This window comes from Akebia trifoliata, chromosome 15, assembly GCF_017979445.1.
Source record: "Akebia trifoliata isolate Shusen 1 chromosome 15, ASM1797944v1, whole genome shotgun sequence".
NCBI lineage: Eukaryota > Viridiplantae > Streptophyta > Magnoliopsida > Ranunculales > Lardizabalaceae > Akebia > Akebia trifoliata.
In genome coordinates this window covers 29,596,480-29,610,632 of record NC_141389.1, presented here as the reverse complement: position 1 = coordinate 29,610,632, position 14,153 = coordinate 29,596,480, and the positions used below count along the sequence as shown (strand labels likewise).

The window sequence follows — 14,153 nt, the reverse complement described above, 5'->3', positions numbered from 1 at the left end:
ATTTCCAATATAGGGACACATCCTCATCATTTCTACAATGAGAACCAAAATTGCAAAAAGATAACCAACTGATTGCCAAAGATTAGTTACAATCAAGACACAATGGAGAGAAAATTACAAGAATGTACAAGTGAAGGTCATATAGATATACACCCATCCACTTCAGCCTGAAGCGTACAACACAGACAAGGCCCCTGCAAGGGCCGGGTTAGAAACTGTGTCTAGCTTTCGACAGAGTCTTTAGCAAGCCCTTGACGATTTTCCAAAACCAAAACACATTCATCACTGTCAACGTGGGAGCTATCACTAGCAAGCTGTAGAAACCTAAAGGAAAAATTTGTTTGACCTGAAAATTAAAATAGAAAAACAAGATGGGATTACCAATCTTTATGAGAAAGAGAGAGAGACCCACCCTAAATTATAGAAGTAATCTACACAAAAAAGCAGAAAAACCAAAGCTGTCTCAACCGAGACATTTGGAAAAAAACACTAATTGTTTCATATTTTGAGGTCAATGTTTCAGTCCAGTCTTGACCAAAACCTTCTGAGACAGTACAAAACTTCAAACCATGGTTTGGACCACTCACAAGCCCAACCAATGGACCACCTCTTGGACAAATATGTACCACTTGCCAATCCTAACAGCCTAAAGGAAGAATTTTTAATGAAAACTAATTGATGCTATCATGGAGATTGAGGTCTTAAATTTGGATAATGTCTTGTTGGATGCATCGGTAAATCAGGTTTCCTTGGTTACTACATCACCCTGTACATGTGTTTTGCACATATAAATGACAAATAAGATATACGAAGTTGGGCTTAGACTCATAGTTCAGTTGGTTTCACACATTGCAAAGCAACTTTGAGGTCGTGGGTTCAAGTCCAGATTACCCATCAAAGAAAAAGATATACAAAGTTCAGTGGTCATAAAACAGTTGGGTTGCTATTGGAATACCAGGGTATTTTGGTTTTCTCTGGGCTCTGAATTCAGGTTATGAACATGTTCGCATGCGTGCACAGAAGGATAGCTGATCCATTTTTGTGGTATAGCATTCTCTTAAAATATGGACCAACCCAGCAGAAACTTACCTGATCAAAATGGAGGTACAGGTGGGAGAAAAAGAAGATGAATCAATGGGTTCGTAATAGCACTCTCTTAAAATATGGACCAACCCAGCAGAAACTTACCTGATCAAAATGGAGGTACAGGTGGGCGAAAAAGAAGATGAACAGAAGGATCCTCGCAACCTAAAGTCATAGAAAATCCTTGAGTTATGAATCATGTCATCAAAAGGTTAAATACAAACGCAGGTGGGAAAGAACATATAAAAACTCCAAATGGCTGCATTAGTCATAAGATCAAAACAGTGAAGGGTTAAAAATACGACGGCCCTCCAGCTAATTTCAGAAGCTCATTATAATCCCTCAGAACTCAGTGAAGTTGACGTGGACTGGTCAGCTTCCCTGTACCAGGTCCCTGTCTGATAATTTTCTGAAATTGATGAGCTTTTCATCCACTCGAATCACTTCAAAATTATAGCAAAAAGAAACACGATATCCTGACTTCTTAGGTCTTTCCTAGATTCTTGAGTGCTAGACTCATATATCTCAAGATTACAAATAGCCTAGATTAAGTGCAATTTAGCACCTACAATGGGCATTATCCATATAAAAGGGGAATCTATTGTTGCATATAATTTGATTACAAAATACAATTATTACCTGGAATTGAACAGACAATGGACAAAAGTACATTTCTTTCTTTGTTTCATATGAGTTGGGTTTTTCCTAACAACTTTCGCTCTTTGTTAGAGGGTCGGGGCTATAATATCTTCTCTCACAAAAAGAGGCACTAGTGGTCCATTCTTCCTTTGGCCATAGTGTGGGATCTATGGAAGGAGAGAAATAATAGGGTGTTCAAAGGCAAGGAGAACAACGCGCACCTGGTGTTCATGGAGATTCTTGGATTGATGTTTTTTATGGCTAAGCTAAGCAAGGAGTTTTCTGGGTTTTTCTTTGAAGATTTTGTGTTTAGATGGGAAGGCTTGTGTAACTCCTAGATTCGCTTGTGCTGCTTGTGTTTTTTCTTTTGTTTTTGTCTTTGATTAACTTTTGCTTTTCTTTGTTTGGTTTGTGTTTTTCTTCTTGGGGGCCATCTCGGCCTCCTTTGTTCTCCCCTTTGTACTCTATTTTTATTTTATAAAATCTTTATACTCACAAAAAATAAAAATAAATAAAATGTAACATGGAGGATTTTTTTTTTTTATTATTTACTTTTATAGAATTTTTTAATACTATTTATGTTTTTCATTTAGAAGGAAGATATTTATAAATCCTATTATCCCCCATTTGATTCTTGATTCAAATCAAATTCCACTGCTTGCAAAATTATTGTCCAATTCAATTTCAACATCTTCCAAATGCACCAAATTAGCTTGTATGGGGCTAAGGTGGTTTTAGACTATAAACATCCCGTATGGTATGAGCATTGCATATCAAAAGAATGCATACATACAGAAAACCATTCATGCAAGAGAGCTGAGCTTTGCATATGCACATACAAAAGTTTCTATGGCCACTCATTTTGTGCACTCACAGGTTTAGATGTATCTCAGTGTCCACATGCACACTTATGTATTTGACCTCATGTTCACTTGCCATTGATGCAGATACACTTAATAGCAGACTTAAATTATGCAACAACCAAATATATTATTGAAAGGCCTTAAACCATACCAGCCATCCAAAGAACATTGCAATGCCATTGTAGGTATAAAGATTGGAACTCTTTTGTCCAGCAATGTCTAAGTACCTGCACGTGTAATTTTCATAGATGAGCAAATTTTGAACATGGATATGAAAACGGAAGCAATTCTAGGTTGTCAAAATTTACCATCTTAGATTTACTAAGGGAGTTGTGCTCTCGGAAAATAAAACCATCAGTATGTAAATTTGACCTTGGCCACTTGTGAGAGAGAGGAAAATCGAAAACATGGAAAGTCCATGATGTAGAACCTAAAAGAGGATGTACAAGATCACCAAAAATGTTAAAACCAACCACCCAAAACTCATTTAATGCTTTGTATCTCGTCCGAGTCAGTAAAGTTTGATGGGCTCATGGTACCAATCCAGGCAACAAGTTTCAAAAAACAATCAACCAATTAGATGATTGACTAAGAAAATTCTTTATAATAGTAATTTATTTCTCATAAATCGGACAATTCAAACTCAGAAATTGAATGACTTATTTCAGGGTTGGACTTGAGTTTGTGAACACTGGGAAGGTAGAACAATCTCAGTTTTAAAGGAATTTCAACAGAGGTATCTGGATACTTACAAACTCCATACCACCTAAAGCTGGTAAGTGCCAAAGTATTATTCCCAAGTCTGATAGAAAATAACCCATTGAGATCTGTATGAAAGATGACAAAACATCAAACCAAATAAATAAGAACAAAATAATACAAAACTATCTAAATGATCTTATCAAATATTAAGTATGTTCCTACACTGTCATAAATAATTAAAATCACAACTCGTTTACATCATTCCCCATCCTGTTCAAACACCAAAGGTCAATCAGTAGTAAATATACCCCTTTTTGAGAGGATTTATATGCGGTTTTGAGGCTATCTCCATATGAGTGTTTTGTGGAAAAACAAGGTCATCAGGATATGTTTGGTTGATAAGATATGGAGCTATACTGTATTCTGGGGTTGTCTATAAATAAGTATTGTATGTTCCTTTTTCACTTGCATTGCTTTATTAGACAAAATATTAAATATTGACCACTTCGTTTCATGTCATTTTTCCTCTCTTGTAGCTCATCACGACCTCTTAGGTTGTATTGCTCTATCCTACCTTTTCACAATAAGTTGCAATGCTTATCTTCCAAAAAAAACATAGAGTGAGTTACAAAATCCTCATATTGTCCTAGATGTTTACAACATCATTTTGGAAAGTTTGAGCTTTCATAGCGATTGTGGTTTAAACTTTGGACCATCTTGAAATGTTTCAAACGATATGGAATGAAACGAAGAACCCAAACCATTGAGTGTGTCCCGAAATATTTTCAACATGTTCTGAAGTGGTTCTATTTTTGTAAACGAGAGAATCGTTTAAGAATAGATATCAGGGGCGGATTTACAGTGGGGGCACTTGCCCCCACAAGAACTTTCAAAGTCTATGGACTAGTGCTATTGCAACAGATTTCAGTGGCAGATAACAAAATATGCCCCTATTGCCCCCCCCCCCTATAATGTATTTTTTCACTCTTAGCTGCCCCCACAAATATTATGTTTCACTCTTAGTCGCCCCCACAAAAAAAATTCTACTCTTGGTTGCCCCCACATGGGCACAAAATCCTGGCTCCGCCCCTGATAGAAATTGAACTATTTTTTTATAACCAGAATCAGAGCAAGAGGAGGATTTCGGAGCGTGAATGGCATAATGGGTAGAAGATTCCTGCTAATCAAATTTGGCTTAGTACAATAATGAAAAAGTAGAACTCTCTTGTGGTGACAAAAGATAATCATGTTAAGATGTACATATATCTCCTATTTCTTTACTTCCTATTTTGTTAGGGTGTCATTAATGATTAACCAAATGACATTAAGTTGAACCAAATCCATAATTTTATTTTGAAGGACATGAGCCCATCCCAAATGCTTCAATTTGAAGAAGGGGCATATCCACACACCTTTAGCATCTTTTATATCCGTCATGACTCGTGACCAGGGCAAAAGAGATCAAGATCCGGTGAATGGACTTACTCTTCAGTTTCCAATAAAAAGGTAAGAAACTTACATTCGAAGTTGATGTTGCCGGCAAGCATGAGAATAAGATAGAGTTTTTTTACATTATAAACTTATAACACAAGAATCTTCTGGTTGTGGAAAATAATGCAAACAAATGATTAACAAAGGAATCATTTGCAACTCTGGGATATTAAATGTATCGAGCATTTGATTCCATGCTTTCAGTATGGGTTTCAAAATTTACATACCTGAGCATTTTGGTGTGTGAGATGTTGTGATGAGTGCAACAAGTTCACATAGCTTGGATGTACTCGTGGATGTTGAGACAAGTATGTGTTGCAGGTATTGTTTTGTCAGAGCAGCAGTGTATTTTAAAGATGACCTAAATGTTTTTTAACTTATATTTCTATATGACAGCTTCCCTTTTGAATTAACTGCCATAAACTAGTATTCTCCAAAGTGTCCGGCCGAGGCACATGACAGTCTAAAACAGTGGACTGTGGATAGGGAAAGGATCATAGTCTAGGTGGAAAGTCCACAAACCTAACCATCATAATTATTTGAGTATGCTAATATGAATTTTCATCTATATGATGCTATAACGAAGCATTTGAATGCATGTGACATCATTATGATAAATAAAGAGATTCAGATTTAGAATAAAAAAGGCAATAAAAGAATTTCATTATAGTGATAGAAATTCACTACTGAAAAACCTTAAAATTTCCCCTGCAGTCAGTATTAACATACCCCCAATATGGTGTCAGACAGGGTAGACTTCCTTTTTATGATCAAATCATCACGAGAATCTTTGTCAAAAAGATCGGATAACAGCACAAGATAGAAAGCAGCAACAGCAGCGACAAATGCATGGAATGTAGAGAAACCTCTGCAAGCAGAAATTCTCAAATAGTAATCCATAATGGAACTTGACTGTGGAAAGGACTAAATATGTGTGCACCTAGTTCCACATAAAGAGGAAATATTACCGGTTATTCCATTCGATTTTTTCTACTTTGCTTAGCTTGGTATAGCATTTGAAACACGACAAGCTAATCAAACCTGTAACTTCATAGACCTTCAAGAAAAAATGCACAATTTTAAGAAAGTGAATATTTAACTTTAAAAATGAGGGAAGTAACAAAATAGAAGGGTCGTGGGACAACCCACACTCTTTTGGTTTGGCAAGGAATCGTGGGATAACCCACAACCTCTTTTATAAATAAAATATTTAACTTAAAAAACCTCCTTATATGGTCCACTTGTACAATTCGTTTCCATAAAATAGGTTATCTAAATTCAAAAGGGTACAAACCAATTTTTTTTGGTATTGGTAATAAAAGTTCATGGGTGTGATCTTCATGCATAGTGAAGTGGCTCCTATCTCTTCTCCGACAACCATGATGGGAAGAAGTGGAAGAAGCACTATAAATAGGAAACACTTTCAAAAACTCACATTAATTTGTGTGTTACAGGGTTTTTGGGGGTAGTGTTTTCCTTTCATCACTTTGATCTTGCATGGTATTCAAGAAGAAAGGGGTTATTGTTTGTTTGTGCATTGGAATCAAGAAACACAAGGAATTCCTATTTTCTTATTCTATAGCTTATCTTTCAAATTTCTCCTTCTACAGGTATGTTAATAAATAAATAAAAAAGCCTCTTGTAGATGTTAATTGTGTTTTTGATTAATGGAAGAAGGCTCTAGATCCATTTACGATATACAACAATTTCAGATTAACAGTGCTTAAAAAAACCACTTCACTTACGGTCTTGCACATAACAATGCCAGCAAAAACAGACATCATCCAGAGAAATTGGTCGCTTGGTGCAACATTAGCAACTAAGTCATTTGCATCCATGTCCCTTTGTACAGATCAAACTGTTGCAACATAAATCCCAAATTCAGAAGTAAAAAAGGATTACAAAAGCCCTTTTCAATATCTGCTGTTGAATTTATATATGTCAGAGCCAATGAGAAGGAGAATTAATTAAAAGCTCGAAAAGGTGAAGAAGAAGATGATGATTGTTTTGAGGCCAATTAGAGACACTGGATCTCCTAATGAATATACAATACTTATTTCTATATATAAGTCAAATCTATATGAAAGTCCTCATCCCAATCTCATCTTACTACTATGTAAAGTAATCAGAAATTCAGAATTCCCTTCCCTTGTATTATTATAATTTGTAAGAAAATATCTGAAAGACTCGTGAGTTGACAGAAGATAGAGTTATATATAATAGCTCTAGAATGACGAAATCAAAAACAGATTTCTTCAAAGAAACACACACAACTAAATATATAAAAGATGATGATTTTAGTAAAGAAACACCGTTTCTTCTGATCGAAATTAAGCGAAGAAGCTGTCTGTCTGTCTGTCTTTAAATATAAATCTTAAAACAGCATATTTACTCAAATCTTTATCTTAGAAAGCTAAATTTCTTTCGAAGAAAACTAATAATATATATATAAGTATTTAATAGCAATAATAGATGGTGGAAGGAATACCTTTCAGAAGATCCGAGGGTACACGCAGAAAAAGACAGCAACGAATGGACAGAATTTTGGAGTTCTGGCGGAGGGATTGGGTTGTTCATCATGGTCTTAAAACTTGGTTTGACGTCTGGTCTCGTTCATGGAAGAGACCGAGTTGTATCGGACGAGTCAACTCGTCTCGTACGAGATAAATCATTTACGTTGATTTGCAATTACTTATTCAAATATATTTTTTTATGAAAATAATTTTAATTTTTTTTTATATATATAATAAGCTAAGATGTTTGGTCATTTCGATAATATAAATGTAAAATACCAAAAATAATAATAATAATAATTTTAAGTATAATATAGAAATTTCCAATTGACTCTGATTGAGTTTTACCAAATCGGCTAAGTTTTACTAACTTGGATGATATTTTCAAAATCAAGTCCGAGTCATCTCATTTACTTGCGAGATACAGCATAGTTGAGATGCAATGTCTATTTGTCTTGTTCATGGACTAGAACCAACTGACTGGGGCGAGTAATCTCAGTCTCGGACGAGATTTGAAACCATGGTGGTCATCACTGATTGCTTCTTACCTGTCTGTAGTATTGCATATAGGCCATATTGTCTAAGCACACATGTGGAGATCAACATCTTAAGTCTTGGGCCCTATCAGATTAACCCATGCCATGGGATCATGTTCTTGGAGAAAAACTTTGAAAATCAATCGTACAAATTCAACTTAAGATTTTAATGACTAATTTGTTTCGATGTTTTCATGGGAGAAGGTGAGATATTGGGAGATTGTAACCTTGGTTTCTCGTAGAAATTTTGAAAAAGGATCTCATCATCACCCATGGACATAAACAATCTCATTCCATGTAAACTAACCTCACAAAAATCAGTCCATCCAACATTTCATCCTCACCAAAAGATCTCAATTAAAAGTATTTGTTCATTTAAATCATTATATTGTCATTTTTCATAACATTACCACTGTCGGGGAAAGACAACACGTTAAGGATTTGATCAGCTTAGGACCATTGAAGTAGTTAAGTGTGATGTTGCACCACCAAATTAAATCTACAAGCATCAGTGTAATACTTGTCAAAGAAACTCCTATGCCTATGTATACTTATAGAGTTTCCCTTTTATTTTGAATTTCTTTTCATTCAAGCCTCTTTAGCAAGATTTCCATTTCTTTTTTGGACTCTATCAAAAATTTCTTTCTAACTTAATGAGATAGATATTAATCCCTAGAATTTCTATATTATTTTCTTAATTGGCTAGTTCTCAAGATTACCAAGCTTCCCCATGCTCTTTTTAGTGTATTGAGGCTATTTTTTGGGATTGCATTCATCCACCCTTTCTAGGCTAGACTACACAATTCTAGGATAATCGCACGACTTTCCTTTGGCACTAAATTATGTTTATACATGCACCATGTAGATCGAAGTCTAAGCCACAAAGAAAGAGGGCAATTGTGCAGATATCCGAAGGTACCCTCTCTGCCTCCCCAAGCATTTAAACTAGGCCGGAACTATGATCAATGTGATTCTTCAGTCTTTCTACCATGGGAAGAATGGAGATTAAGAGAACGAGCCACATCCTCAATTGTTTATGCCCGTTGAGAAAAAGCATTGATCGAAAATCTTACAAAATGTGGATTTCCTATCAAAACGATACATCAGAGAATAAAATAGCACACAGAACACAAGGATTTACATGGTTCAAGAGTGTGTCTATGGATTAGATCAAAATCCAAATACAATATTCTTTTGACTTTATACAACCTTAAAGATATCTAGCAAAAATGAAAACGGGAAACAATGTGGTTTCCTATGTCAATAAGAAAAAACCTAGGTGACATTCTCCAAAAGAATACATGCTCGGGCAAGGCCCAGAGAGAGAAAGGTCTCCTTTAAGCTCTTGAAGTCCAAGCCCAAACACATCCTACGTTATAATGTATTGACTAACACACTTAACATAGGGAATTTTAATGTTAATACAAATAATAGTAGATTCTAGAAGTGGAGCTACTCTACATTGATCTATAGTACAATGTTCCTCAAGTTGAGAATGAGGCCAAAAGCAGGCCTATTGGGAAATTGTATTACTTGACACAATAAGCCCACACCCTAATGGACAGCTTTGTGATGATTATTGAAGCACCCCCCCTTTACGATGACGCAAACCCTTGGTGGTGGTGTACGTCGAGCCCCACTTTTCTTCAATTATTACAAACCTAGAGCGTCTAATGGACATCCAAGGAAAGCATAATAGTGGATAGAAAAAATTTCAAGTTCAGAGAGATAGAAAGGCCCTCAAACTTTACGGTAGAGTTCTAAATAGCAATCACAATTGGGCCCGCCCAAGACCTTGGCTCAAGCCATTGGTTGGTTGGGGAAGAGAATGATCAAAACAAAATGATTTAATTTCTATACATATCCACAAACAAACATAAAAAATAAAAATGAAATTAAGAGCACAAAGAGCACTGCATGGATGGCAAAGTAATGCGTGTATAAATGGGCCTTAGTGTTGGGATTGGTAAAGAGGCAAGCATTACTTGCCCCTGACCCAGCACTCCCTCCTCACTGTGTTTGGTCCTAAAAGGATGAAAAAGCACAACTTTATCACGGTTTTTAGGGGTACTTGGAAGACTGGGGTGAGGGGGACCAAAATTTAAATCAAAACACAGGCAGATCTCGCTCGCTCGTGACTTTTACCCTCAACTTCCATCTCTCCCCCTCATGTCAGTAGAAAAATAATCTCTTGTATAATCAAAATCTATCACGCTTTTCCCAAGGTGCTTTTGTCGCTATCTCTCTCTTTCTCCAAAATGGCTCAAATCCAAATCTTCCAAAGGACTCACATTGAGAAAGCAAACAGGAATCAAAAGGTTTAAAAGGCATACACCTTTGCAGGCACTCTGATATAATTTATCAGAGAGATGAAATAGATTTGAGCTGAATATTTTTCCTTGGAAGAAATCACATGCCAGGCCAGCAGCTGAACCAGAACCAGACCCACCCACAAACACACACAAAAAAAAAAAAAAAACAAGAACTTCTGAGTAAAGTTAACATTGGACTTTAACTCCTCGAGATGCGTGTCGATTCAAACTTGTGTTTCCAAACATGATGGAGCATTACATATCATAATATTAGCATCATAGTTGCTAATTTGGACCTTAATCAACAGTTAAGAAAAAAACAGAAATTACGCTTGATGAAATGGAAGTAATAAAACAACAAAGTCCGAATACTCTTCAATACCCTAGCTCTAGCTCTAGCTCTACCTCTCCTCCCTCCTTCAACTCAAGGAAGAACAAGTATACATCTTTTTACGTTGGTTGGTTGGTTGGTTGGTTGGCTGGGCTACCTGTAGGTGGTGTGGATGGGTCTCCAAGCAGAAGCCGTGAGCAAACAAAGGTCTTTCCATCCGAGTTTGAGAGTAGCATTGTCCTCAACAAGTGTGTAGCCATCGCAAGGGAACATACCCAACAAAAGATTAGCCTGTGTGGCTGCATTACCCCCTAAAGATATCCCTCTGAACCCTGATTCCTTCAGTTTCTCTCTCCAGTTCCCCAACTTAGCCTCACCACTCCTCCCAGGTCCTCCCACTGCTAACACATTCCTTATCTCCCTTGACAGTAATTGCTGCTCCACCACATGTCTCTCCTCGCTTTCCTCTCCGTAACTCGCTCCCAACGAGTCGAACATTGCTGAGTAGTAATGTATTGCCTCCACGAACCTTCCCAAGAAGGATCCTGCGTGACTCAGCTCCTGCTCCACCATCGTCACTACCTTTGGCCCCAACCTGCACACACAGACACATTATTACTTAAAACAACAACAAGAAAGAAGAAGAAAAAAAAACACGTACTTGTTGTTGCTAAATGAAACATCAATCAATCAATCCATCTATCCAAAACATCTTCGAGACCGGTTACTTGCTTTTCTTCTTGTAACATTAAAGTAAAACAAAAGAGAAGAAGAAGAAAAAAAAAATCAGATTTTATTTGTGTTTTCTTTTGTAAAGAAACGAAGCTACCTTTGCAAGAGCCATATTGTATTGGTATCGGATCCGGTAACGTCATAGAGAGAGTGATGCAACCAGTGCACAGCTACGGCTTCCCTCTTACTCACATTTAATCTCTCTATATCCAAATTTCCTACTTTCTCCGCCACTGGAAAGAATTCAAAGGGAAGCCCTAGTGTGTCTGCGAAATCAGACAATCTCTTCCCCGTTGCCTCTAAGGCTTCCATGGAAGTTCCCAATCCAGTGAGCCTAACGAAAGGTGGTCCACCTGGCCTTGAAGCCAATATGTGGAATAGTCCAGGCCATTGGAGTCCTTGCATTATGTCGAGATCGATGATATGAACTCTCTCTTCCCTCTCAAAGGCTTCCTGTATTGCTTGGTTAGCGGTGAAGTGCGAGAATTTCACAAATGGACTGATGCCATTGAAGACTTGGAAGGCTGAAGCTAACTTTTGACTGTGATGTGGGGCATTTGGTAGAGGCGAGTTTAAGCCCAAGCAAGAACTCACTAGTCGAGCTGACATTGCTTCAGAGAAATAGGAAGCCACACGCTGTGCAGACGTGCCAAAGGGTGTGGACAACTCAGAGATCTCAAGAAGCATATCTTTGGCATCCTCAAAGTTATTGGCTGCGATGGCCTCCGCGCATTGAAGGAGTAAGGTGAGGAGGTGGAGACCTTCTTCGTCTCTCTTCTGTTGTCGAATTTCCTCTTTCTTATCTCTGATCATAGTTGTATGTGCTGTTGGTGTTGTTGCCACTACAGCATTTGATGTTGTTGCAGGTGCCTGTGCCACTACTGCCTGAGGAGAGTTGTGTTGCTGTTGCTGTTGCTGTTGATGCTGAGGAGGTTGTTGCGGATGCTGATGCTGATGTGGAAGGGATAAAACTGGTGCAACAGAAAAGTTTGGATGCTGATGTTGTTGTGGGTGAAGATGGATGTTTTGATTTCCATCGTGAGATTGTGGGTTTGTAACACCCCAGTTCATGTACTGATGGTGATGATGAGAAGAAGAAGAAGGGTTTTGAAGGGAATAAGCGTTTTCAAAGCCTGATAAAGGATCTAGATAGAGCCCAAGACCAGAAGAAGAAGACCCTTGCACCACAACCTCCTGTCTCCTTCTGTCCATCTGATGATGATCAACTACAGCTGGTTCGGTCAAGGAACGTAGTCTGTACTCAAGTAGGGCAGCGAGGTTGGGGTTGCAAGGGTAGATAACCTCCCTTACTTTTTGGATAAGTTGAAGTATGGAGACGTTGGTGTAGCTTGGAATGAGGTCTTTGATGATGCCATCTATCCACGCCGTTGTTGTTGTTGTAGTAGTTGTTGTTGTGGTTGTTGTATTTGTATCATCCATCATGAGAGGAGAAGAGCTAGGTAGAATAGGAAGGAGCCCTTCAGAAATAGATGTATTGGAGGTTGTAGTGGTGCCAACGTTTCGATCTCTTTCTGAAGATGTGAACAAGGGTAGACCAGAGAAACCACATACAGACACAGCTGGTGGATGTGGTGGTAAAGGTGCATGAGAGTCCAGATAAGAAAAGGCCGAAGCAGCACCAGCTGATGATGACGCGAGAGTTGAATTCGTCTGAGAAGGTAGTAAGATAGTGGAGTGGTTGGTGATAGAGAGAGAAGGATTAGAAGAGTTGTTGTTGTTGTTATTAGGGAGAGGGTGAGAATGGTGGTGATGATGGTAAGGACTAGGGTGATTGTTGTCTGTAAAAACAAGATTAGAAACTGGGAAAGCAGCCAAGGAAGAGCGGGTGATGTCAGTGGTGGGGCGCCGAGAAAGCCTGTGATGGTCCTCTTCACTTGAGAGGTGGTCCATCTCAGAACAATTTCTCTTCCTCGCTATCATCTTTCCATCGTTTTGGAGTTCTTGTTGTTGTTGTTGTTGTTGGGCTACTGATGGTATTGGAGGGAAGATTCTGTCTTCGCTGTTGGAGGCGGTGCTACCCAATCGACCGCTGCTACTACTAGTATTGTTGCTACCATTTCCATTGCTACCTATCATAATACAAGCAGCCATGAAAGGAGATAAACTTTTTTCTTCTTCTTGTTGATGTTGTTGGTGGTGGTGGTGGTGATTGTGTAGATGGTGTTCTACATCTACATAAGAGTGAGTTGATGTTGTTATTATGTAATTGTAAGAGGAGAGAAAATGAACATGGGTTATTGAGCCGATGGCATCCAAACAGATAACGGTGAGGGGATTGGAATTTGTAACATGGGGGGTCGGATTCCTCTCTCTCTCTCTCTCTCTCTCTCTCTCTCTGAACCCAACACACACACTTGCGAGTTGGGAGCCCAAAGTGTTTGTTTATTTGGCCTCACTTTCGTAGCCCTTTTCCTAATTGCAAAGTAGAGAGTATTTTTTTATATTTATTATGGGGGGTGGGGGGTGGTATGTGGACTGAAAATAGAGAAGAGATGGGAGGGAGAAGGATGGGATGGTGTTGATGAGAGGTGAAGAGGGGAGATCTATCTTCTTCTGTTTGCGTTGTTTCTGTGCGTCTTTCTGTGTGTCCGTTCGTCGTTGTGTGTTTGACGTTTTTGGTTGGGGGGGGGCGGAGTTGGAAATACAAATTAGGTATCATCATCAGCCATCAAGCTTCCCTCTCTCACTATCACATTCTTGTTATTAAGTTTCTTAACTAATTATTTAATTTAATAGTATTAATAATTATTACATATTAATCACAACTCTCTAGTTAATTAATTACAGCTGTCTCTTTACATTGAAAGTGAAACGATCCATGCCACACGTTCAAGACAGCACGTCATTCCATCTCCACCGTCCATTGTCTGTCTCACCACTGCTATCATCGTCCTTCCCCCCTTATGCTTCTGTTGCTGCTGCAACTCTGA

At 38.1% G+C, this 14,153-nt stretch overlaps 2 protein-coding genes across 3 annotated transcripts; both read right to left on the bottom strand.

The window, feature by feature from the left end:
* Positions 1 to 50: 50 nt before the first annotated feature.
* On the bottom strand, positions 51 to 7,413 carry LOC147385187 (uncharacterized). Of its 2 annotated transcripts, XM_086425036.1 has the most exons (9): positions 7,267 to 7,412; positions 6,524 to 6,636; positions 5,747 to 5,835; positions 5,508 to 5,646; positions 3,338 to 3,412; positions 2,894 to 3,015; positions 2,737 to 2,812; positions 1,189 to 1,248; positions 51 to 346 (listed from the first exon to the last, which is right to left on the bottom strand). In XM_086425036.1, exons 2-9 carry the CDS (start codon positions 6,614 to 6,616, stop codon positions 209 to 211), a joined length of 792 nt encoding a protein of 263 aa, XP_086281162.1. In that variant the 5' UTR covers positions 6,617 to 6,636; positions 7,267 to 7,412; the 3' UTR covers positions 51 to 208. The 2 variants fall into 2 exon arrangements, with proteins under 2 accessions (XP_086281162.1, XP_086281163.1); XM_086425037.1 differs by lacking the exon at positions 1,189 to 1,248 and having other exon boundaries at positions 7,267 to 7,413.
* A 3,034-nt stretch (positions 7,414 to 10,447) lies between these two features.
* On the bottom strand, positions 10,448 to 13,878 carry SCR (GRAS family transcription factor). The gene is made up of 2 exons (XM_086426122.1): positions 11,300 to 13,878; positions 10,448 to 11,065 (listed from the first exon to the last, which is right to left on the bottom strand). Exons 1-2 carry the CDS (start codon positions 13,312 to 13,314, stop codon positions 10,624 to 10,626), a joined length of 2,457 nt encoding a protein of 818 aa, XP_086282248.1. The 5' UTR covers positions 13,315 to 13,878; the 3' UTR covers positions 10,448 to 10,623.
* Between the last annotated feature and the right edge of the window lie 275 nt (positions 13,879 to 14,153).